Source organism: Neomonachus schauinslandi, chromosome 1 (assembly GCF_002201575.2).
Source record: "Neomonachus schauinslandi chromosome 1, ASM220157v2, whole genome shotgun sequence".
NCBI lineage: Eukaryota > Metazoa > Chordata > Mammalia > Carnivora > Phocidae > Neomonachus > Neomonachus schauinslandi.
The window spans coordinates 164,071,706-164,097,150 of NC_058403.1; the positions used below are offsets into that span (position 1 = coordinate 164,071,706).

At 38.4% G+C, this 25,445-nt stretch overlaps 1 protein-coding gene across 4 annotated transcripts; it reads right to left on the reverse strand.

Moving 5' to 3' along the window:
- Nucleotides 1-1,843: 1,843 nt before the first annotated feature.
- THUMPD3 (THUMP domain containing 3) lies at nucleotides 1,844-25,132 on the reverse strand. 4 transcript variants are annotated; one of them, XM_044921165.1, is made up of 11 exons: nucleotides 25,089-25,130; nucleotides 23,479-23,767; nucleotides 22,337-22,414; nucleotides 14,010-14,139; nucleotides 13,663-13,913; nucleotides 11,847-11,977; nucleotides 9,301-9,370; nucleotides 6,603-6,718; nucleotides 3,501-3,611; nucleotides 2,734-2,857; nucleotides 1,844-2,550 (listed from the first exon to the last, which is right to left on the reverse strand). In XM_044921165.1, the coding sequence occupies exons 2-11, from the start codon at nucleotides 23,731-23,733 to the stop codon at nucleotides 2,401-2,403; spliced, it is 1,416 nt and encodes a 471-aa protein (XP_044777100.1). In that variant the 5' UTR covers nucleotides 23,734-23,767; nucleotides 25,089-25,130; the 3' UTR covers nucleotides 1,844-2,400. The 4 variants fall into 4 exon arrangements, with proteins under 4 accessions (XP_044777100.1, XP_044777098.1, XP_044777094.1 ...); XM_044921163.1 differs by having other exon boundaries at nucleotides 1,844-2,429; nucleotides 2,518-2,550; nucleotides 13,663-14,139; XM_044921159.1 differs by having other exon boundaries at nucleotides 13,663-14,139; nucleotides 25,072-25,132.
- Nucleotides 25,133-25,445: the final 313 nt, after the last annotated feature.

Here is a 25,445-nt window from a genome sequence, read left to right on the forward strand (position 1 = left end):
ATTATATAATGAACTGGGCCAGCATTTGGGAGATTTATATAACTTGGTGAACCAGTATTTTCCAAATGACCAAATACATGAAATGACAAAAATTGCAAATAAGTAATATCTCAACCAATATAGAAGAGAAACAAAAATCCAGCTGCCTTCTCTTGAGGCAGACATTTAAGAGAAATGAATTGCAAAAAAGAAAAGAATATTACTCTGTTAAAGTTACTTCCATGAAAATGTTACCATGAAGCATTTATTACTATTTTACATTTTTTCTCAGTTTTAATTTCTAATGTGGAAATTAAGAATTTGGGCTTGGGAAAAACTAACATAACCATTCTCTTTTCTAGTGAAAATGCTTTTATCAAAGAAAGTATCACTGAATAGCTACTAGCTTCACAACTGATTAGCATACTTGTTAGCCTTGAGACAAAAGTATAAGGGTGACAGTGGTAGGCCTCTTATAAACAATGATAAAGTACCAAGGTACAATAATTTGATTTTTCTCATAGAATTTTCAAACCTTCACCGTATCCCCCTGAGATTCCCACATAACCTCTCACCTAAACTTCTTGGGAAAGGCTAGGCAGAGAATAAGGGTGTCTTTCTTTTTCTATGGCTAGCTCACTAACATTTAATTTCCAACTGCCCAATAGTTACCCTTGTATGTCTCACCTCAAACATGAACATATATTGACCCATATGGTGGGTCAAGTACAAATTTGGTATACTTAAAAACTAAGCCAACACGCAAAAATATTTGTTTAGCAAATATTAAATGCCCACTTTGGCAAGTACTCTGCCAGGCACTTGGTAAACAGTGGTGAAAACAGACATGGTCCTTTTACTTTCCACTTCTGCCGATTACGGGCCCAATAGTTAAAGGTTTAAATGGTTTATTAAGAGGTGAAAGGGGCGCCTGGGTGGCTCAGTCGGTTAAGCATCTATCTGCCTTCGGCTCAGGCCATGATCCCAGGGTCTTGGGATTGAGCCCCATGTCAGGCTCCCTGCTTTGCCTCTTTTGCCATGCTCTCTCTCTCAAAAATCTTAAAAAAAAAAAAAAAAGAAAAGAAAAGGTGAAAGATGGTTTTATGGTGAACCCAAAATAGTTCTTTTGGGTGTGTTTTCTGATGTTAAAAACTCCAGTCTAGGATATGAAACCCTTATAAGGGGCACCTGGGTGGCTCAGTCGTCAAGCGTCTGCCTTCGGCTCAGGTCAAGATCCCAGGGTCTTGGGATCGAGCCCCACATCAGGCTCCCTGCTCAGCGGGAAGCCTGCTTCTCCCTCTCCCACTCCCCCCGCTTGTGTTCCCTCTCTAGCTGCGTCTCCATCAAATAAATAAATAAAATCTTTAAAATAAAAAAAATAAAACCCTTCTAAATATTTTGCTTTTAATTCATGCTGAATTGTGGGGTAGTAGTAGATCAGAAACCAGATTAGGGCTATGCTGCTAATGTGAACTCTTCTTTCAAAGAAAAGGATTATGTCCTTTTATTCTAAATGTAAGATATCTAAAATTAAGGTATTGAGTAGTACTAATATATTACTAACATGACACTGAAAAAATAAGCTGAGTAGAGCCCGAAACTCCCAGATAAACTCTGAATATTGTAAAGAATTCCACATGTACCTCAACTAGTATTTGTCCCAGGGAGGCACCATTTTTTACAAGGACTTCATTTCATTTTCCAGTCAGAAAGGACTTTATGCAACTAGAAAAACAGCTAAATATGAATACAGATCCAAGACAGAATAGAATTCTCGAAGTTTTTTTTTTTCCTTAAAGACTTTGAGAGAATCTGCAATTCCTTTGATCAATCCTAATCTTCTATTTTAGTGTTATATATTTTAATAACATGCATATTTTAATTTTTAAGGCAGATGGTAAACTTTCCAGTTGGTCTGGTGAGATTTCTTGTCAGAGGGCAAACACTACTCACAAAATGGAATGCTTCATTTTATTAAGGGTGAGGTAAAGCCAACTTGAGAAACTATAAAGAGCAAAGCTGCACAGGCAATGTAGTATGGCCCAAAATGTTTTGATTATGTTCTCTTCCTTTCCATTAGGCCAGGGTAGCTTTCTACGTGCTACAACGGAAAACAGGAACTGCTATGAAGCCTGAAAATAGATACTCAAAACCCAAATCCTAGGGCATTTTAGTAGGCTTAGGATCTTGAAAGCATTTTAAGTAGTAATTGCCCGGCTCTTCAAAAAGAGCTCCAAAGCTCTGCTTAAGAACTTCAATTCCATTCACACCTTTTGCTAACAAAGGTGAAGAGCTTTAGACCAGTTTAAACTGCAAACTGCAATTTTATTAACACTGTTTTTCTCTCAAACCAAGTTCTTCATGCTGGACATTCCCAGTGCTGGGAGGCACAAATACCATTAACCATCTTCATTCTTTGCATCACCAAGGAGTTCTTTCCTTATCTTGTTCTGAAGGATGAACAAAAGCTTGAGGTGTACGTTTCAGAAGATAAACTGCTGCATGAAGACCCCCTATGTTCACCCAGACAGTATGTACCTTCCGCCAAACATGTCCCATTCCAGATAATGCCTGTGTATACACAAAAAGGACAGAAGTAATTAGCAGACAATCTGTAGACCAACCAGCAGTGTAGTTGGTAGTAATAAACCATGGGGGAAGAGAAAACAAATCGTACTCAAACTAATTTCCCTAAGTTTAAATAAAAGATCCTAACGTTGCCACAGGGTGAATTTTGGGGCTAATTTACAGCACCTTGGTAAAGCATTTCTTGTCCTGAGTAAGTAGTGCAGCTCGGCCTGTCCCTGGTCTACAGACACGGCTCATCTCCTGTAGGCAAGCTGGATAAAGGTTCCAGTTTCTCTTTTTGGAGCCCATCCTATAAAAGAAGATCCAGTGAATCAAACACTTAGTAGATAAACATCTAGAACTATATGAAAGGAGAAATTAAAAACTCATTAAAATAAGAAAATGCTAAAACCTAAAAAAATAGTTGCCCTTTAGAAGCCAGGTCTTTGCCATTATATGCCAATAAAATGAGTAATCTGACTTATTAGTAAATGGCTTAGAAATATGAAACAGATGAGCAGGGCACCTGCGTGGCTCCGTTGGTTAAGAAATATGAAACAGATGAACTGGCTACAAAACAGTTTTTTGACAACTATAATAGTTATGTAAGTTGTCCTCTTAATGACTGCAATAAACAGATTACATAAACCAAACCATTGATGAGAAAACATTTATTCTGAGAATTAGAACCAAGTTTTCCTCAGCCTTTGTGAAGTATCCTGTAATTCAGCAATGGGCCAGGAAGTGGATTAACCTGTGATGGTCAGGACCAAAATGTAGTTAATTCATGAGTTCTCAGAAGAAACAAAATGGGTGAATCCATCATATAATTCTTAAGTGAAAAAGTGCTCTAAGTCTACTAAAAGGAATTGAAGAGGTCTGATAGAATGACCTCTTAGAAGGTAAGTTTAACAAGTGAAGGTAAAACTCATTTTTTAAAAGCCAAGTCCCACCTTTTTCCAAATGGCATGTCTGTTACAATAATGTCCACAGAGCCAGTTCTCAATGGCAGATTGCAGATATCCCACTGAACAGCATCTATGGGCAAGCCCCAGGACACTTTGCTATGGGGACAAAGGAAATGTGCTTATTCTGAAGTATGAAATCTAAAAACATTTCTGAAGAGACTGCTATAAAATACAAAATGCTACTAAAATGACAATATCAGTGACATTAACAATAAGCAAAATTTTAAACCAAAATGTAGAAGAAATCCTAAGTTAATATGATAAAACTTTTCTAATGACAAAATCTGTAATGACAATTTAAAAAATGGTTAAGGTTGGTTTCAAAAGATGTCTGGTTTCATCTACAATTTAAGAAAATCGATTAAGGGGTAAACAAGATTGCAACACAAAGAACTACAAAAGATGACTGACAACAGTAATGAAGCAGTAAATTATGTAACTGAGAATGTAAAACATCAATGAACACAGGAAAGAAAGATTATGAGGTGACACATCTAAAGTTTGGTAGATCTTTCAATAACAGGAAACCTAAAGAAACAGATACGTAAAATTAGTAAAACAGAGATACTTGTTTTAAAATTGAACATGTATTACACAATGAAAAAATAAGACAGAAAAAGGTTGAAAAAACATAACAAAAGAATATAAATGATACAAATCCTCCTCATTAAGGCAAAGCTGCTGATATAACAAAATACAACAGGCAATAAGGCACAGGCTAAGAATTAAAGGCAAATAAAAGATTGTGAGCAGAAATGAATGGTTATTCTATTGAGAGTTAATGAAGAATTTAAGAGAAAATGTGCAATAAAGGCAGTCACTCCGTAACGGGGGGAAAAAAGCACAGACTATCGAAAATAGCCATATCAATCAATCACAGGTACCAATAACTGCAACAAAACAAGTGAACAAAAAATAGTAAAATCAAGACAGATTGATAGAAACAGTACAGGTAGAACAGACAAAAATGGTACAGAGCGTCTGAAAAGCAAGATAAAAGAGACAGAAAATAGAAATAATTTGTTTGAAAATGTTTTATCAGGTTTCAAAAAAACTGGTGATGTACTAAGCCCCAAGAAAATTTCAATAAATACGCAACAAAATGTACCATAAAAATTAATCAATAAAATAAGTTAAAACCTTTCAACTACTTAGGTACAAAAACTGATCTAAACCCTTGCTATTCAAAGTTGGGCCACAGCCCCAGCAGCATCAATATCACCCATAAACTTGCTAGGAAACGCAAAACTCCCAGGTCCCATCTGAAACCTACTGAATCTAGTTAACAGGATCCCCAGGTGACTCATATGCACATTAAATTTTGAAAAGCACTGCCCTAAACAACTAGATCAGTGAGACAAGTACACAACCAACGATTTAAAAAGAAACCAAAATAGAGAAAATTTATCATTAAAAAAAAAAACACACAGCATGTAACTTAAAGTTAAATAACAAATTTAAAAAACCTCAACAGGAAATAGGAATAAAGAAACAGGCAGTGAGCATAAAAACATAGAACAAACAGTATATGAAAGAACTGAACAAAGCACTGGTGATTCTCATCAATAAAGGGGAAAAAAATTAGCAAAGAAGAGAATAACCAACATACAGACCTAAAACAGTATGAGGCATTCCATGTATAACTAACAAATAGGAATATGTGCATCAAATAGATACATATTTTTTAAAACCACTGATTTCTATTTACAAATACAAACCTCACATTAAGGGTTATGGAGGCAGCTGTTTCTAGGTTTGGTAAGGCCAATTATGGGATAGAACCACTTCCCTGGGCTATGTATTCAGGATATGGAGCATCTGTACTTCAACAAATACGCTGACCACTCCTGCCACTTTCTGAGAAAATAAAGGGCATCAGCAGAGGAGAACACAGAAACAATTTTATGAGGCCTCTGGTGAGAAATGGAAGACCAAGTGACATTTCAACCAATTCTTCCAAAGACAAATGAAACTGAAAGAACGGTGAAAGGCCGGCACAAGTGGCATCACTGAATGTAACCTGGAGTAGTGGGCCAGGGCTTAAGATACTGTAACAACAGATAGATTAAAAAAAACAAAATTTCCCAGACACCAATGGACTTCCAGTGCATAGACAGGATACGCTGAAGGACCTTAGAATATTTTGCTTGCAGGAGAGAGGATTTTGGAGGAGTGGGATAGGAGGAGGGGGACTCTGGGGAGCCCTTCAAATGTCTGATGTCAAGCATCGTGTGACACAGAGCTAAGATTTTTCTTTATGGATCCAATGGGTCTAAAACAAATACATAGAAGGTACAGAGAGGAATTCAGTTCACTAAAAGACGTGACTAGAACTCCAAGCCGTGCAAAGACGGAATTGAGAGCCTTCAGAGACAAAGTCATTAGAGATGGTGACAGACCGAAAGGCCACTGGTCAGGATCTCCTATAGGTAATATGAAAATGGCTTTCAGCTTTCTTCCAACTCTGACACTGCTTTAAAATGCCAAATAATAGAGGAAAGGCTAAATAAACTGTAGAATTTCTACACAAATATGCAGTCATTTAAAAAAGACCATATAAAAATATTCAAAGTGTTTGAAAATTTGTAAAATTAAAATGAATCAACACATTATTTTTCCACTATGTAGTAAAAAAGATATACAAATAAGAAAAAGACAGAAATAAACAGTTGCACGGGGTGGGGAAATTACAGTAAAATATTTTTGTAAGTTATTTTCAATAAACGGTTTTAAAATTTAATGGCGTCTCACAGTATGTTCATTTTAGTTACAATGATGTCACCATGCACTGGGGGTATTAATTCATGAAGTCAATATGAAAAGTGATTATCTAAGTCTAAGAAATGCTACAAAATCTTTTAAATTTTTACCCTTCTTGGGCGCCTGGGTGGCTCAGTTGGTTAAGCGACTGCCTTCGGCTCAGGTCATGATCCTGGAGTCCCGGGATCGAGTCCCGCATCGGGCTCCCTGCTCAGCAGGGAGTCTGCTTCTCCCTCTCCCCCCTCTTGTGCTCTTTCTCTCTCTCACTCTCTCTCTCAAATAAATAAATAAAATCTTAAAAAAAAAAAAAACCAAATAAATTTTTACCCTTCTTTAATTTGGCTCTTGGTCAATAAAGATGAGATGTTATTTGCTGCTCTATTCACAGCCAACGGATTATTATCACCAGCAATATGATAACAGTTAGACCATTCAGTAGCCCCCTAAAAGACAATAGTATATATTAAAACCAAAGTATCAAACTACAAAAAACGAAAACAAAAAAACCCCCCCAAACCCAGAAATGATTGAAGGGAAAATCATTTCAATTGACTGTCAATAAACTAGACAATCCAATCCAATAATCCAATGGTTTTCTAAAGTGGTAGAACACTGCATGTTGTGAACTTTGCTATTCCCCTTGCTTGAAAAGCCCTCCTGTTCTTTCTCACTTGCTGAACTCCTATGCATCTTTCAAGACCTAGCTCAAGTGTCACACTTTTTCACATCAACCCCAACTCTCTTAGCTGTCTCTCATTTGCCTCCCCAACCCAAAGCACTTTGTTACATACTCTGTCACTGCACTTGTTTTTAATTATTTCTATACCTGTCTGCCTTTCAAGAAATCTCCCTAAGGACAAGTCTCATATTTTATGCAATCCCTCAGGCAGCAGTGTTTGGCACATAGTAAGCATTACAGACCTGAAATACAACCATGGTTTGAAAAACTTAACCAAATTAAAGTGACCAACCTAGGGTGCCTGGGTGGCTCAGTTGGTTAGGCGACTGCCTTCGGCTCAGGTCATGATCCTGGAGTCCCGGGATCGAGTCCCACATCGGGCTCCCTGCTCAGCAGGGAGTCTGCCTCTCTCTCTAGCCCTCCCCCCTCTCAGGCTCTCTATCTCATTCTCTCTCTCAAATAGATAAATAAAATCTTTAAAAAAAAAAAAAAAAAAAAAAAAAAAAATAAAGTGACCAACCTATACCCTTTTGTGATTACAGGATTTTATATAATCTGATATATTGGGGTATTTGAAAATTTCAAAATAAAATATAATATCCACTGCATAGGCCTTTGAATGATAACCACATGCCTGAAAAGATTCTGTAATGTTAAGTCAGGAACATGTCAACAGAACATAAATACCAATGTTACATATCATTTGTGGAATGGAGGTGACACCCTACCCTAGGCTGAACAATGTTCCATGTAGATTCACAGGTTTCTGACATGAAAGCAGAGGAAGTTCTGCCCTCTGTTTAGGGATGAGGAACAAATACCTCTTCTTCCTTTGTAAACAGTACTACACCCATATCCATGAACACAAGGCTTCATTGCCTTTTCTTTTTCCCACACACTTGAGGGTGATGTAGAAGAGACCTACAGAATTTGATGAAAGCCTCTCAAGTGATTCTGATTCCCCAACACTCATTTTTTTGTCTCAATCTGTTTAGACTTTCGGCCTCTGAAAAAGATGGATTTTGTAGTACTTCCAAATTTTAAAAGGAGAACTCTAGATCACTATTTTATACTTGGGTGAACAATTCTGTATACATATTGTCTATCATTTCATAACTTCGTTCATTCTGATCATGTATCAGTATAGATTTTTCTATATTAACATTTTCATGTCTACTCTTACATGGAAATGCCTCAACCTTTTTCTATATCTTTTTGGAGGCTGGGCTCTTCTGGACTCTGTAGCTCTGTTGTATATTTCTTGATATGTAGTAACTTTCCCTTCTATTTCAGACATAGGTACATCAAGGTTTAATGCTAGAGAGGAACACTTTGCTTTGTTCCTGGAATTCTTGACAACAACTGAGTTTTCTCTGTGGGCAGCTCTTTAGTGACAGTAAATTTCTCTAGCTCACACTACCAGAAAACAGTAGTCATCTAGACTACCAAGATTTCCTTCTGGGATTTTAGCTCCCAAATGACACATGTCATTTTCTAATTGCAATTTGAACGTTATTTTTCCCTTTGTGGGTTGCTTTGGACTTGTTCACCTGTCCAGTTTCTGCCCACTCATAGAATCTGTGTATTTCCTTGCAGTTTATTCCCACTGGCTTTAGATACTCTATGTAAGAAATTATATGTCTCATAAATTTAAGCAATTTTTTAAAATAAATTTAAGCAATTTTAAAGAGGAGCACCCTCTTCCAAATTATTTGTAAAAGTTTAGGTAATACTGATTCAAGGAGCCTCTCCTGTTAAATGTTCTCTACTTAGAAAATGCCTTTCCATTTCCTGTTTTGCTTTAAGTAGTTTTTGAGTCCTCTTAGTATCACAGTAATTTTGAAAACTATTTAAGAGCGTTTGTGTGTAACCATATTAGACTTCCTGAAAAATCTAAATAACATTATCATAGGTTTCTCCATTTTATAACTATATTTACTCCAAGAGCCTATGTGGATTAAGAAGCATAATCTCACTTTATAGAGATGGAACACCTTCCTCCAGTTTATGCTTGTGCCTTCGAGTCTACCAGCTTGTCTTTTATAAAAAAGGGACTCACCAGTTTGTAACTCTCAGCCTCCTCTGTAATCCACTGAGTAACCATCACTTATAATCGACCAGTCCTTAGCTAGTTGTAGTAAATGGTTATATCCTTCACACAAAAATCCCAGCTTTACTAGTGCAATTTCTTTTTTAATTTTTTTTTAAACTAGTGCAATTCTTTTAAAACTCTTGGGGGTCCACTGACCCAACCCTGATGATTTCATTATGTGTAATTTGCCCATTAGGTCTAGAATATTCTAGATGTATCACTTGCTTATCCAAAAGATAAAGAAACATCATTACCTCAATTGGTATTGCTCCTGTTCCACACATCGGATCAACTATTATATCAGTAGGTTGAGGAGCACAGAGCCTATAGAAAAGAAAACAGCCTATATGAAAAGACTTCAATCAATAGCTGGGGCTTTCACACTGACTATTCCTGAAGCTATAAGATCAAGGACCTATTATGCTAGCATAAAGAAACACTAATCAATATTCATTTTAAAGATCAATTTCTAATTAAGAGATTGACTCTATATCCTAGAGCTTAAAAAAAAATTACGTATAGCTAAAAGTACCCTCTGACTCATCCAAAATCACATTTCACTGACAGATGGAATTTAGCTTCCAGATCTTTTATTTTTTTGGGGGGGGGGAGTGAAACCCGGGAGCTTCCAGATCTTTTAATATATATGTGTGTATCTATCCATCCATGTCTTTAGAAACACAGTTTTATTTTGTACATAAACCTGTACTGTTCCATAAGAAAAAAAAAATCTGAACTGTTTCAAATAAAACACGTATTGATAAGTATTGATAATAAGTTTATTGGCAATTAGACATTTAGTATTCCTTTCTTTATGAATTTAATTTTAAAAGAAAGAACCTTGCCAAAAATAACTGCTTTACTTTGAGCACTCTGTATTTGCCAAGCCATGGATTTAAGCTCTTTGCATTCATTATCTCATTTAATCTTTTTAACAACCCTTCAGTTTTTCTGTGGATTCCCCAAGATTTCTCAGTATCTTTCCTATAAATACCCCTTCCTATGCAATCATCAGTTTTTTTTTATCTTGAACTAGCTTACTTAGGTTTCTAATAGTTGCACCCAAAAGAAGTCTCCATGTTCCTGGATCCTACGATAATGCCTGGCAATACATTATAAATGTTTGTTAAATGAAGGAAGACTGGGAGCTGTTCCTTTATCAAATGGGCCCAGTATTCTATTACTGTCATTATACTGATAGGTTCCAATTGTGCTGAACTGTGACTCCATGGATGAGCAGAGTGAAAGAGGAAGCAAAGACTGGAAGAGAAGAACTATAATAATTAATAAACAATTAATCAATACCAGGATATACGAGACACTATGTAACAGGTATTAAGCATATATTTCTACATTTACTCCTCACTAACAATCCTTTAAGTCTCACATCAAACCCATTTTGCAGTCTGGAGAACAGAAACCTAGAGAAGACAACCTGTCCTAGAGGTGGAAAGAAGCACCCAATAAAAGGGCAAAGGACAAACGAGAAAGCAAGCTAGGTCTTGCACTTGAAAAAGTGGAAAATCCTGGATGATTCCTGAGATGCTGTGAGTATAAATTTTAAAAATATTAGTAAAAGCTCCCTGTGTTAATTTACACATTATACACTTTTTTTGCCCCCACCCCCTACCCCCACCCCATATCATACACATTTAAAAAATCTCTGCTTTAAGGGCGCCTGGCTGGCTCAGCCGGTAGAGCATATGACTCTTGATTTCCGGGTTGTGAGTTAGAGCCCCACAATGGGCTTAGAGATTACTTAAAATAAATAAATAAAAATATAAAAACCTCTGCTTTCATCCGCTTCATGGCACAGAAATTAAACACAGCAAAATTTGCTGTATTTCCCAACATACAGTATATCCTTTGTAAACAGAAATACTCAGAGGCAGATGAAAACTACTGTTCTCATTTTAAAATCAAGAAAACGGAGATGGTAGTTAAGTGATATTTTCAGGATTACAAGGAATCAACATTGGATACAAGAGAAAGAAAGAGATCATTGGCTTTTTATCCTGTTGTTTATCCACTAAATTCCAACACAGTACTTCACACAATATTCAGGTGTTTTAAAGGGAAAACTCAAATCAAGGTGTCACTTTTTAAAAAAAGATTTATTTTATTTATTTTTTTTTTTTTAAAGATTTTATTTATTTATTTGAGAGAGAGAGAATGAGAGACAGAGAGCATGAGAGGGAGGAGGGTCAGAGGGAGAAGCAGACTCCCTGCCGAGCAGGGAGCCCGATGCGGGACTCGATCCTGTGACTCCAGGATCATGACCTGAGCCGAAGGCAGTCGCTTAACCAACTGAGCCACCCAGGCGCCCAAAAAGATTTATTTTTTAAAAGATTTTATATATTTATTTGAGAGAGAGAGGGTAAGAGAGAACAAGCAGGGGGAAGGGGAGAGGGAGAAGCAGACTCCCTACTAAGCGGGGAGCCTGACGAAGAGCTTGATCCCCTGACCTGAGATCATGACCTGAGCTGAAGTCAGACACTTAACCAACTGAGCCACCCAGGTGCCCCATGATTTATTTTAGAGACAGAAAAAGAGAGAGAGAGAGAGAGCAGGAGGGGCAGAGAGAGAAAGAACGCAGGGGTTGGGGGGGGAGGGAAGGAGGGAGAGAGAGAGAATCCTCAAGCAGATTTTCCGCTGAGCACAAAGCTCAACATGGGGCTCGATCCCAGGACCCTGAGATCATGACCTGAGCTGAATCAAGAGTCAGACACTTAACCAACTGAGCCACCCAGGCGCCCCCCAAGGTGTCACTTTAATCTAGATAGCAAACCCATTCTCTTACCTAAGCATCCCATAGGCAAGAGTAGATCTAAGTGTTGTAGGTCCAAAATGTGTGATATTTCTTCGGTGGAGACTCTCTTCTGTCAATGCAATGCCCACAACAATTTCATTATCATGGATGTTCAAAAGAACCTATAAAAGAAAAACAAAAGAGAATAAAATAGGGGCACTTGGCTGGCTCAGTCAATAGAGCATGTGACTCTCAATCTTGGGGTTGTGAGTTTAAGCCCCACATTGGGCGTAGAGATTGCTTAAAAAGAAAATTAAGGGCGCCTGGGTGGCTCAGTTGGTTGAGCGACTGCCTTCGGCTCAGGTCATGATCCTGGAGTCCCGGGATCGAGTCCCGCGTCGGGCTCCCTGCTCGGCAGGGAGTCTGCCTCTCTCTCTGACCCTCCCCCCTCTCATGCTCTCTATCTCATTCTCTCTCTCAAATAAATAAATAAAATCTTTAAAAAAAAAAAAAAAAAGAATAAAAGCTTTAGGATTGCTCACACTGCACTAAGATTTTTTATTAATTTTTTTTACTTTATTATTGAGCTATACTTTGCATAAAGTGGACAAATCCCAAATATACACTGCAGGGAATTTTTACCTATATACACTGTGTAACTGCCACCAAGATAAAGATATACAATATTTCTAGCACATGCCAGAAGGCTCCCCTTGTCCTCTGACAGTCGGTACCCACCAAAAGTAATCATTAATCTGACTACCACCACCACAAATTAGTTTTCTTTTTTTGAACTTCATATAAATGAAATCATCTAGTATGTACTCTTAAATTTTAAAACCTGTTTTACTCTTTTCATTCACTGTAAGTTACTATAAGCAGATATTCCGTGAATTTTTACAATGTCAACATATTTTGTAGGTTTATGGGTTATACATATTTTTTAAAATTTTAACTTTTTGAGAAATTTGAGAGAGAATGAGGGAGAGAGCAAGCACAAGAGGGGGGAGGGGCAGAGGACGAAGCCGACCCCCCCCCTCCCCCTGCCCCGCCCCGCCCCGCCCCCAGCAGGAAGCCTGATGCGGGATTCCATCTGGGACTCCAGGATCATGACCTGAGCCGAAGGCAGTCGCTTAACCAATTGAGCCACCTGGGTGCCCCAGGAGGCTGGGGTTTATTTTAAATATGTACTCCACTTTTTTTAAGTAGTAAAACTCTACAACCAAGACACAAAAAAACCAAAATAACTGCTTTAATTCTGATTGAATTTTGTAATCTGAAAGTCCACATAATGTAAAAAGTACTAGATTAAAAAACTCAAGTCTTTTTGTTTTTTTAAGACTTTATTTATTTGCCAGACAGAGAGAGCATAAGCAGAGGGAGTGGCAGGCAGAGGCAGATGGAGAAGGAGACTCCCCACTGAGCAGGGAGCCCAATGTGGGGCTCGATCCCAGGACCCTGGGATCATGACCTGGGCCGAAAGCAAGCCACTTAACCGACTGAGCCACCTAGGCGCCCCAAAAAACTCAAGTCTTAATAGCTCCCATCTACTGAGCACTTAGTATACAGCAGGTATCAAACCAAATACCAAAATGTATTATCTCATTTAACTTTCAGGACACACTTAAAAGTATATGCTACTGATGGCTCCATTTGAAAAGAGGCTCCGAGACAGTATCTTGTCCAAAGTTATGCAGTTGTAGAGTCAAAATCTGAATCTAGATTTGTCTCGTAGCGCATGCTCCTGTTAACCACACCCTATTAGCTCTGTGGCCACAATGTAGCCGCCCATAAAATTGGTTAGTCTAAAAATGCTACCTATCTGTGACAGCCTTCTTGAATCATCATAATCAGAGCCTGTACGTACCTCCACATCAAAGTTGGTCATGTCAGCCTTCCACTTAAAGTGATCTTGAACAGCACCCCCAAAATCTCTTGCAGCCTCATTTGAGGAAAAGCAATGTTTTTCTCCTGCCCGGTTGCATGTGACTCTAAACTTCAGCACTTCAGGATGAGTTTCTTCTTTTGAACTTTCATCCTTCTCATCTTTGCAAGATGCCAAATCATCACCTACTAATGTTGATATCTCTTCTCTGATGGCTGGATTTTCATAATAGTCTAAGATATGGGAATCTAAGGTATTGTTAGTGAATCCTTTTTTATCATCTTTCTCATCTGTCTTGTCTCCTTGCCCATTATCAATCTTCTCTTTACCTGAACTCTGATTCATCTTTTTGCGCTTTGTTTTTTTTTTCTTGAAACTGGTGTTAATTTTCCATACTTTTAAAGGGTCTGACCATGGAAGCTTCCCAGCCAGTTCTTCAAAATCCTTTAGAACTTCTTCCTATAAAGGACAGAGAACGAAATCCATGCATCTCTCACCACTTTTATTGAACAAATCCCTACACTTTGTCTATAGACTACATTAATCATTACACTGGGGGTGGTAGGAGTGCAAAACAGAAGAGGAAATAAAATAATGTCTACGATTAAAGAAATTAAAATTTCATTGAAAATTAAGATAAATACAAATTAAGCAACTTAAAAATAATACTAGACTGGTAGACCAGAAGTTGGGCTTTAAGATTAAAATGTAAGCAATGAGAAACTATTAAAAATGATTGCCTCTAGGGAGGGTAAGTGGGTGGATGAAAAACGGGAGGGAGGGCAATTTACCTCTGACTGACTTCCTTCTGAATTTTGTGCTATGTATATATACTACTTTTAAAAGCAATTTTTTAAGAAGTATTATTATTTATTTACTTATTTTTTTAAGTAATCTCTATATCCAACGTGGGGCTCAAACTCACAACCCCAAGATCAAGAGTTGCATACTCCACTGACTGAGCCAGCCAGGTGCCCTTAAAAATTAGTATTTTTTAAAAGGAAAAAGAAACCAGAAGCAGTGAAAAATGTATCTCTCCAATTTCTAATAGCACCCAGAATCTTTTTATTTATTTATTTTTAAAGATTTTATTTATTTGAGAGAGTGAGTGAGAGAGAGAGCGCAAGAGGGCGTAGGGTTAGAGGGAGAAGCAGACTCCCCACCGAGCAGGGAGCCCGATGTGGGACTCGATCCCGGGACTCCGGGATCATGACCTGAGCCGAAGGCAGTCGCTTAACCAACTGAGCCACCCAGGCACCCACACCCAGAATCTTTTTAAAATGAAGCTTCCAAGAATGAAGCAAACTGAATTGAGTCAACTTCTGAAGAAGATAAAATTTGAAGAAGTTACTGGGGGCTGCTATTTTATAATATGATTGCTTTTTAAAATTTTGTTCATGGATCTGATAAAATCTAGATCTCTAATATTTTTAAGTCCAAGCCCCTTGAACACTGCAGCTCTTTACAGTTTTTGCTTATACACAATTCACTCTTTGCAGCTAATTAAGCTGAAGAAACCTGGGAATAAAGTTTGAAACAAGGTTAATAAAGTTCTTTGCCTAGGATACTGTTTTATTTTTTATTTCATTGACACTGATTTGTAGACAGAAAGCAAAGTTGTTTATAGAAAGCTAAATCATGGCATGTAATATGGCTGGTAATTGATGAAATTTGATTAAAGATTTTAAACGGCCGTATAATAAAAAAAAAAAGTAAATCTGATCAAGCCCCTCCCTTGCTTAAAGCCCCTCAGTAGCTTCCCACTGCACATATAATATCTAAATTCCTCGAAGAGCCCAACATAATCTGACCTCTGCCTATTTCTCTTATATCACTTCAGAACTGTTCTCTCCCCCACTCCCTTTTTACCTCTACTTTGAAGATACTTGCTTCATGTGGTCTCTGCACTGCTGGCTCCCTTCTCATTATTAATAGTAATTTAAAAGGCATATCCTCTGAGAGACCTGCTCTTCATAAAGCTGTCCTTTCATTCTCTTCCCATTTTATTTTACAGAGCTCAGCATTATCTGAAAGTTACTAGGTTTATGTTTTGTTCACCATCAAGGCTTCTCCCAGAAATCGGGTGAAAAGGACCTGACCTGTCTTGACCACTGCTGTAAGCCACATGTCTAGAACAGTCCATGGCATACAAATAGTGCTCAATAAATGGCTACTGGATAATGTGATTAATGTTAAAATGGGTGGTGCAGGGCCGTGCTGTCCAATTCAGCAGCCATTAGCCACATGTAGCTATTGAAAGTAAAATGAGGGGCACCTGGGTGGCTCAGTTGTTAAGCGGTCCACCTTCAGCCCAGGTTGTGATCCTGGGGGCCTGGGTTTGAGCCCTGGGTGGGGTTCCCGGCTCAGCAGGAAGCCTGCTTCTCCCTCTGTCCCTCCCCTGTTCGTGTACTCTCTCTCTTTCGAATAAATAAATCTTTAAAAATAAAAGAATACAAGAAAGTAAAATGATTTAAAATGAAAAGCTCAGGAGCACCTGGCTGATTCAGTTGGTAGGACATGTGACTATTTTTTTTAAATGTTTTATTTATTTACATGTGACTCTTGATCTCAGGGTCATTAAGTTCAAGCTGCACACTGAGCGTAGAGCTTATTTAAAAATATATATATATTAAAAAAACAACAACAACAAACCTCAGTTTCTCAATCACATGAGCCACATTTCACACGCTAATGGCTAGTGCTTACTGTGTTGGACAGTGTAGACCCAAAACATTCCAGTGAGAAGGTTCTATTGCAGAGTGCTGGTATAGACAGTATATGCTACTGACGATCAAATTAGAAAGAGATCAGTGTTCACTGATGGAACTGAGACTTGAAATGGGGAGGACGGAGGGTTTTGATACTAACTGAAACCTGATGAATAATGGTAAATTTTGGTTCGGCAAATTCAATTCTATTTACAAATTATTTCCCTTTTATAAAGGGCATCTATAGGACTTGGAGGTTTAATGTGATGGAGAACACCGGCACAGCCCCTTTCTTTCTCCAGACACCATTCTAAACACCACCACCAACGGAAATAACGACTTTATCGTAATAGAATCTACATACCTGTAACCTTGAACCATAACAAAACAATTCTAACATAAGAATTCCCAAGTGTAGTGAAGGTCAAACAGAGGTGCAGGAAGACACCAGAGGAAGAATGCCTATAGATTCAGACAAAGGTTAGAGCAGTCTGCGAAGTTGTAGCAAATAAACTGTTCTTTGGAATAGCAGAGAAGTATGTATACTGACAGAAGGAGCTTCCCTGGACTTCATTTATACCAAGAACAAGCAAGGGAGAGAAATGGAGGCTAAACAAGGAATCTTAGAGACATGCTCTATTTGCTATGTTGATAAGGTAGAGCTTGGAAAGAGATGTTTTACAGTGTAAATAACCCTGAAGCTGCTGATCTCTTCAGGATAGAGAGAAGTACTGGTTAAAAGAACTTATGCAATAGTATGGAAATTATACCTCAATAAGGCTGTTAAAAAAAAAAAAGGAAGAGGGGCGTCTGGGTGGCTCAGTCGTTAAGCGTCTGCCTTCGGCTCAGGTCATGATCCCAGGGTCCTGAGATCGAGCCCCGCATCGGGCTCTCTGATCAGCAGGAGGCCCGCTTCTCCCTCTCCCACTCCCCCTGCTTGTGTTCCTTCTCTCACTGTTGTCTCTGCCAAATAAATAAAATCTTAAAAAAAAAAAAAAAAGGGAAGAGAGACCTCATTCACCTACAACCCTTTGTCAGAAGGAACTTAAACAGCAAGCAGGGGAATTTCTTGATGTCCTGGAACAGTTCCTGGTTCCTCCCACAGGAGCCTCCTATCAGCAGCAGGTCCAGGAGGAACTTCCTCATTCACAGATGAGCAATCATCAAAAGTTATCAGCACGAGATTTATATGAACATAAGAAAAGGACAAAGGAGGAAAGGAATAGAAAAACAAAGAGCAGACAGAAAACAGTGACCAGAAAGACAGTGCCACAGTGAAAACTGTGATCAAGCATATTATGATAGAAAAAAAATGGAATGAGGAAATACCTTGGTTAAATAAGAGCTCCAAGCGGAGATATAAAAGCAGAAAGATGAGGTGAGCCACCATAAAAAGATTAAACAGGAGCTTGTAGAGTTCCAAGAATCAAGTGGAATGAAAAAATAAAACCATTGCAAAATGAAGACCATATTGAAAGCACCACATACAAAAGACACTGCTGAAAACACAGTAAGGGATGTGGAGAAAGGTAAAGCAAATACAACGCAAGTGGGCAAAAGTAAAAAAAAGATTAAAGAAAATCTTAAAACATGAAAGAAAGTCAAGAGAGCCTACATATGTATAATGGTTTATCTGTGAAGAAAGGATTTGAGATAATGAAAGAAAAAATTTAGGGGCAACTGGCTTAGTTGGTAGAGCATGTGACTCTTGATCTCAAGGTTGTGAGTTTGAGCCCCACACTGGGTGTAAAGTTTACTTAATAAAAAAAATAATAATAATTCAAGAAAAATTTCAAAAAATGTATGTGGATATGAACTTCTTTACAGACTGACATGTCTTGACAAGGCATTACTGACAATGAGACACATCCTGGTGAACTTGTAAGACTTCAGAGATTACAAATAAAATCTGGGCATGAAGCAAAAATATCAAGAAAGCAACAAATAAAGGAGAAAAAAACAAGATGACTTCAGAATTTTCCATGGCAACATTTAATGCTAGAAGAAAAAGAATACTGCCTACAATATTTTTCAGGAAGAAAAGCGTGACTCCAAATTTTATACCTAAACTCTTCATCAAATGTAAAGGTGAAAAACAATCATTTCTGAACTCACGCCATTCGAGAGATAAAAAGAAAACAGGGATTATGATTACAAGCAGAATCTGTCATTTGTAAATATCACAAATTGGAATGTAGTTAAAGGAGGAAGGAAAGAGATGCTGACATCTTCCTCTGTGAAGAGATAAAAGGACAGATGTTAAAGCTGATTAGTAAATGTATTTAAAAGCACTGGGGTTGGGGTGCCTCAGTGGCTCATTTGGTTAAGCTTCCAACTCTTGATCTCAGCTCAGGTCTTGATCTCAGGGTCATGAGTTCAAGCCCCACTTTGGGCTCCATGTTGGGTGTGGAGCCTACTTAAAAAAAAATTAATAATAAATAAATAAATAAAAGCACGGGGGTCAACACTAAGAAAATAATAAAATTGGAGGGTGAAAAAGGAGGAGGGGAGGTGTGGAAAATATGCTAACTTCATCACTGCTCTTAGCAGGGATTCAAAAACTACTACATAAAATAGTAGTTTAAAAGTTATAGTTATGGGGAGCCTGGGTGGCTCAGTTGTTAAGCGTCTGCCTTCGGCTCAGGTCATGATCCCAGGGTTCTGGGATCGAGCCCCGCATCGGGCTCCCTGCTCTGTGGGAGGCCTGCTTCTCCCTCTCCCATTCTCCCTGCTTGTGTTCCCTCTCTCGCTGTGTCTCTCTCTGTCAAATAAATAAATAAAATCTTAAAAAAAAAAAAAAAAAGTTGTAGTTACAATAACAGCTAGAAGAAACCTTACAGCTGGGGTTTTAGCACCAAACTAAACAACACAAAACAAAAACAAAACTTTCCATACTAGTATAAAACAATGTGGAAAAATGCGAAGAAAACACATAAACTTTAAATAAGAAAAAGCTGAATGTGTGTAACATAAATGTGACAGACCAAGACCAAACATTTCTGACCTAGCAATAAGTACGGGAAAGATAAACTATTTTATTAAACAGAAAAATGACCCACAGATTGAATATGTAGATGGATACATACAGGATATTTGCTGAACCACTGTAGTAACAAGAGTATGAAAACCCTAATGTCCTAAATGGGAATGCCTGAATTATGATGTAGTGAAATCCAACATGATACTGGCACGATCTTCAAGATATAGGAGAAAAAGGCACAGCACAGAACAGTATGTGTGGCATGCTTTCATTTGTGTAAGTACATAAAATGCAAATATTTATAAAATATCTCTAGAGGGATATCCAATAAATTGGTAGAAGTTGTTGCCTCAAGGGAGGGAACTGCATGGTTTGGAGATGGAAGAACAAACACTTTTCACTGCATATCCTTTGGGTCTTTACAATTTTGCTCTAAGTACATGTATTACCTAGTTTAAAAAAAAACCCATATAAAGCACAAATATCATCCCCCTTTTTTTAAACAGGTTAATCAATTCATGATATCTGAATACTTAAAAAGGACTTATTAGAATACTAATTAATATGCTTCTTATAAGATATGGGACAGTATAATGCCACAAACAAACTGATGGTTAACAGAAAGCAAGAAGCAAATATTTAAAAACAAGGGTATGGGGCTATGTTGCAACATAAGTCCATAAAGGGAAAGGCTTAACAATTTGTCATGGTCACATACACGTCCTTGTACAGATCTGAAAATCTACCTTAATCCTTGCTGCTCTTCTTTTGGGACATCCACCAGCAAACTCTTTTGCAGTTACTTACAAAGCAATTCTGAAAAGCTGGCTCATGTAGAACCACTACATAGTATCAAATCCACCTCCAAGTAGAGCTCAAAACCATCCAAACTAATGCAAACTCTAAGATGCCAAAAACACAGGAATTTAAGAAAATATTAATAAAGGCCAGAATTTAAGATGGAACTTTACAGGGTTTTTTAAATTTATTTTTTTATAGTTTTTAAAAATGCCTGTTAGCATTTACTCATGTACAGAATTGGCTGTTAAAATTTCCAAATACTAAGCAGCAAAAATTTTCAGTAGCCTGCCTGTTATATTCTAGTTTTATTGATATGATTCAGTTGACAATAATTATCAGAAGTCTGCAGGGTTATAATACTAGTGCTGAAAGTTACATTTTTAGTTAATAAAATTTTAATCTATTTTCAGCCTGAATTCTTTTAGGTCTGGTTTTATTTTCTCTAGACTATGGGTTCATATCACTTTGATCAGTTACTGAATAATGCTTTGGAAATCAACCTGTTGCCAATAAATAAAAACTAGAGAATTAGGCAGTATATCACAGATTTTAAAAACGCACTGTTTCTAATATAGGCAATAAAACTGAAAGAAAAAAGCTTTCAAGCATCTGACTCTGGAAACCTGACCAAAAAACAATGTGGAAAAATACTAAGGCCTTACTGCAATCCATTTTTCAAACTTCCAACTTAGGCAGCATATCAATATTTAGGAATCAGATGCTAAGTACAAATTGGAAACAAAGCTGTTGTCTTAACAAATGAAGGAGTATTTAGATATTGTTTTGACTTTATTTCAAAAAATGAAGTTAGAGAAGAAAGGGCAAAAGGAGAACTGTGAGAGAAAGTGTTATCTGTAGATGATTCAGTCACTTTGATTCACAGTCTGGAAGCAATTCTATATATAAGCAAAGCTAATCTAAAGTATATACTTTTTTGGGCCGCCTGGGCGGCTCAGTCATTAAGTGTCTGCCTTCAGCTCAGGTCATGATCCCAGAGTCATGGGATCGAGCCCTGCATCAGGCTCCCTGCTCAGCGGGAAGCCTGCTTCTCCCTCTCCCAGTCCCCCTGCTTGTGTTCCTTCTCTCGCTTTGTCTCTCTCTGTCCAATAAATAAATAAAATCTAAAAAAAAAAAAAAATAAATAAATATATACTTTTTTGTAAGAAAGTCAATTTATTTTGTTTCTTATACACTTCAAGATTTTTCTGTATTAATGACTTTTAACTTATTTTTTGTTATTCTTTCATCTTTTACAAAAGAGATGTAACTGACATACAATATTATTTTAGTTTCCATGTGTACACCATGATTCAATATTTGTATATGCGAAATGATCACAATGTCTAGTTAACATGTCACCCTACATAGTTTTAAAAATTTTTTGTGTGATGAAAACTTTTAAGATCTACTCTATTAGCAACTTGCAAATATGCAGTACAGTATCAGTAGTTATAGTCATCATGCTATAAATTACATCCCCAGGACTTATTTTATAATTTTAAGTTTGTACCTGTTGACCCTCTCTCACCTGTTTTGCCCACTACCCACAATATTCATTTTTTTAAAAACAACTCTTGGCTGGGGTGCCTGGGTGGCTCAGTCAGTTAAGTGTCCAACTCTTGATTTCAGCTTGGGTAATGATCTCAGGATTGTGGGATCAGGCCCCACATTGGGCTCCGTGCTCAGTGGGGAGTTGGCTTGAGATTCTCCCTCTCCCTCTGCCCCTATTCCCCTACACACTCTCTCTCCTCTCAAATAAATAAATCTTTAAAAATAAATAAAGGGACGCCTGGGTGGCTCAGTTGGTTAAGCGTCTGCCTTCGGCTCAGGTCATGATCTCAGGGTCTTGGGATCGAGTCCCACATCGGGCTCCCTGCTCACCAGGGAGTCTGCTTCTCCCTCTCCCTGTCTCTTCCCCCTGCTCATGCTCTCTCTCTCAAATAAATAAATAAAATCTTTAAAAATAAATAAATAAATAAATAAATAAATAAATAAAAACAACTTTTGGAATGGGCTGTCAACAAATTTCTGATTTTTATTGTAAAAGCCTCCCAGTATTCTATATTACAAAAGGAGCAGTAATGCTAGACGATAGAATGCAAAATGTGGGAATAATCTCTTTGGGGAAGATGGCTGAAAGTCAGCTACCATGTTTAGGAAAACTCACCTTTGTTTCTTTGAACTGGTAATCTTTAAACTGCTTAACAACCACAAATAAGTTATCAACTGATCTCAGACAATGAACCTGGAGAAGAGAAAAAAATGTTAGAAACAAAGTTCTAAGAAAGCTTTTGAATCACATGAACTATCAACATTTAAATATAAAAATTAGATATAAACATTTTAAAGAAGCTAATACCTGTAATTTGTACTTTAAATTTTCCCCATATCCCCAGTCTCCCATGTTTTTGGTTACCCATTAGCTTCTATTTCCCTACAGAAACGTAAGAAGGAAGATGGAAAGATAGCTTGAAGTGCTACTGGGGAAACACAGGTTTAGGGGAGAAAGGAAGATAAAGTCAAGTGGGGCTTTATCATATTTCCCTCTTGGCTCCCTAGGGTACACTGTAGAGTGCAGTGGTTAAGAGCACAGGGTTTGAGGTCCAGCTGTTATTACTAGCTGAGCGACTCTGCAGAAATTACTTATTCCTAAGCCTAATGATTAATGAGGATAATAAAAGCACCTATCTTCACAAAGCTGCTGAGGTTATTAACTAAGATACTGGGTAGAAAATATCTGCTTGCCAATACATCCCCCAAATATTTACTGGGTGTCTACTATATGCCAGACACTAAGAACACAAAAAAGCCCAGACAATTCCTGCTCTCACGATGCTTATATGGTAATGAATATTGGTTAGCTTTTATTCAAGTGGGATGGCAGTTTGCTGATGACTTCTCCCTTCAATGATTCCTAATTACTTTTGAGCAAGAATTTCTTTGACACAGATTAAAAGAAAAATCTCTCCTTATTTGCTTCACCACCAAAGTCTAAACTTCAGCTAGATGTTGAAGTAAAGAAATTCAAAGACATTTGGCAGATATTCAGAATTTCTTCAAAAGTCACACAGGATTCTTTCTAGTGAAACTCATCCTCAGAAAATATTAGGATCACTTCTAAAAATATAGGAAACCTACTAGTCAAACCTACAAATCAGTACCGGATGGAAAATGAGTAATACTTTAAAATCACCAGACGTGGGGCAGAGCAAAGAAAAGCAAAAAGGATTCAAGAGGGGTCTGTAAGCCAGAAAATAATCATAAAATGACCTTTTTAGAAAACTATTTTAAATATTGCTTCATTCAAACCTGAGCCAGACTTTCCACTGAAATGTCAAAATATATCTTGCCCCGGTCTTTGCTGATTTTGCATGATGACCCCAATTTCTCTCTCACTTCATCTGCAGCTGTTTGCTCAAAACCAGTAGGTACAGTGGCTCCAACAGTGACTTGGAGGTGCTCAGACTCACTTCTGGGATCACTTCCTGTCACTTGTATAGACCTCCAGTTCTCATCAAGGTTCACATCCAAGAGTTGGTTAGTGGCTTCTTGAACATCAGACATGTTGGCAGTGCTTCCAAGATTCCTAATACAGTCCCTTTAAAAGCAGTACAAAAAAGAAAAAGAGATAATGCCTAAACATATCACTTCATAGTTCAACTATAATTAAAAACACCTGCTTTGGAGGGCTAGCAGAGTAACAAGGCAACACAACTGATACCGCCATATGAAGTCAACACACGTGAATCAATATTCACCAAAGATAAAAGGATTGAAGAACATGGGCACAGAAAACAGGATGTAAACTGTGCTATTATTTAAAAAGCAATATAGATTGCTACGGAAGAAAAGGAGACAGAGAAATAGTATTTCCACAGCATGAAATGTCTGGTTTGGGACCATCTGTGTTGATAATAGCCACCACATACTGTTAACAATTCCCCAACAGTGGCTGCTAGAACACATTCAAATACACTTCTACATCTAGTCCTTTTTCAGCCAGTAGTTAAGAACACAGGGCTTTGGAATTGCAGATACGGGTCTGAATTCTTGCCCTCACCATTCACAAGGTGAATGGCCTAAAACAAGTTTATTCTCCTATTCCTAAATTTCCTCATCTGCAAAAACGGGAATTAATACCTCTCTTCTAGAGTTGTTGGGAGACTTAAGTGAGAAGCACATACTGCCAGGCCCACGATTAAAACCTTCTAAGAAGATATCTATCTTCCTCCTGTGAAGTGGATAGTGAGTCGTACATTTAAAAAAGATGAACTGAACATCTACGATATAATGACTGCCAATGTTTGAATGTCTACTACAGGCCAGGCTCTGGGATCCATGGACTGGCAATGGTATCTGTGAAACGTCCTGTCTGTAAGCGGAGGGGCGGGGCGGAATTTAGAGAGGTGGGTAGTGGGGATCAATAGCGCTCACTAGATTTCCCAAAGGTTTTGTGACCCAAAACAACACAAGCAGGCAAAGAGTACCTACAGAGTACCTGTTCTTGCTCTGTGCCCGGGCAGGCGACAGTGTATAACACTAATAAAAGTCAGTTCCAGCCCCAAAGGAGCTTATAATCCCTGAGAATACGACTTCCATCTTCTAAATAAAGCAGCTGAAGCCCACGAAAGGACAGACATATCCCGTCCAGGGTCAGAGAGAGCCGATCAGTGGCGCAGGCCAGAATGAAACCCACGTCTCCCGACTCACACCCACAGGGCCCCAGTGATAGGAATCCCGGGGTGCGGGTGAAGGCCTAGAAGAAGCAACAAAAAATGCTCCGCAACAGGATCGGGTTGAAGTCCAGTTCGGTGTTGGCTCGGGTCGCAAGACAAAGGTCGTCCCTCCCTCCCGAGGGTCAGATGCGCCACACCCGGCCGCTCCCACCCACTGCCCGGTTACCGGCCGCCAGCGCAGACCTTCTTGCTCCGCCAGACCAACGCGCTCAGGTCACGCCACCGGAAGCCGCCTCGACTCCACCGGAAACGGAAGTCAGGCTGCGCGATCCCAAATGCGCAGAGCTGGGGAAGTGCACCCGCGAAAGGTCGTGGAGGGGGGAACATGCGCATAAAGGTCTGTGCGCGGTGGCGCCGCATGTGGGGTAGCAAGCTGTTGCCGTTGGGGCCAGGATCCTCTACGGGCTGAACCTGGAGAGCCCCGGAGCCTGTGGCCTGTCATCATAGTAGCTAACTTTTATAGCGTGCTTCGCCATGCCAAGCACTGAGTAAGCTTCACACGCGTCATTTCATTTGTTCCAACAGCTCTTTGAAGTGACA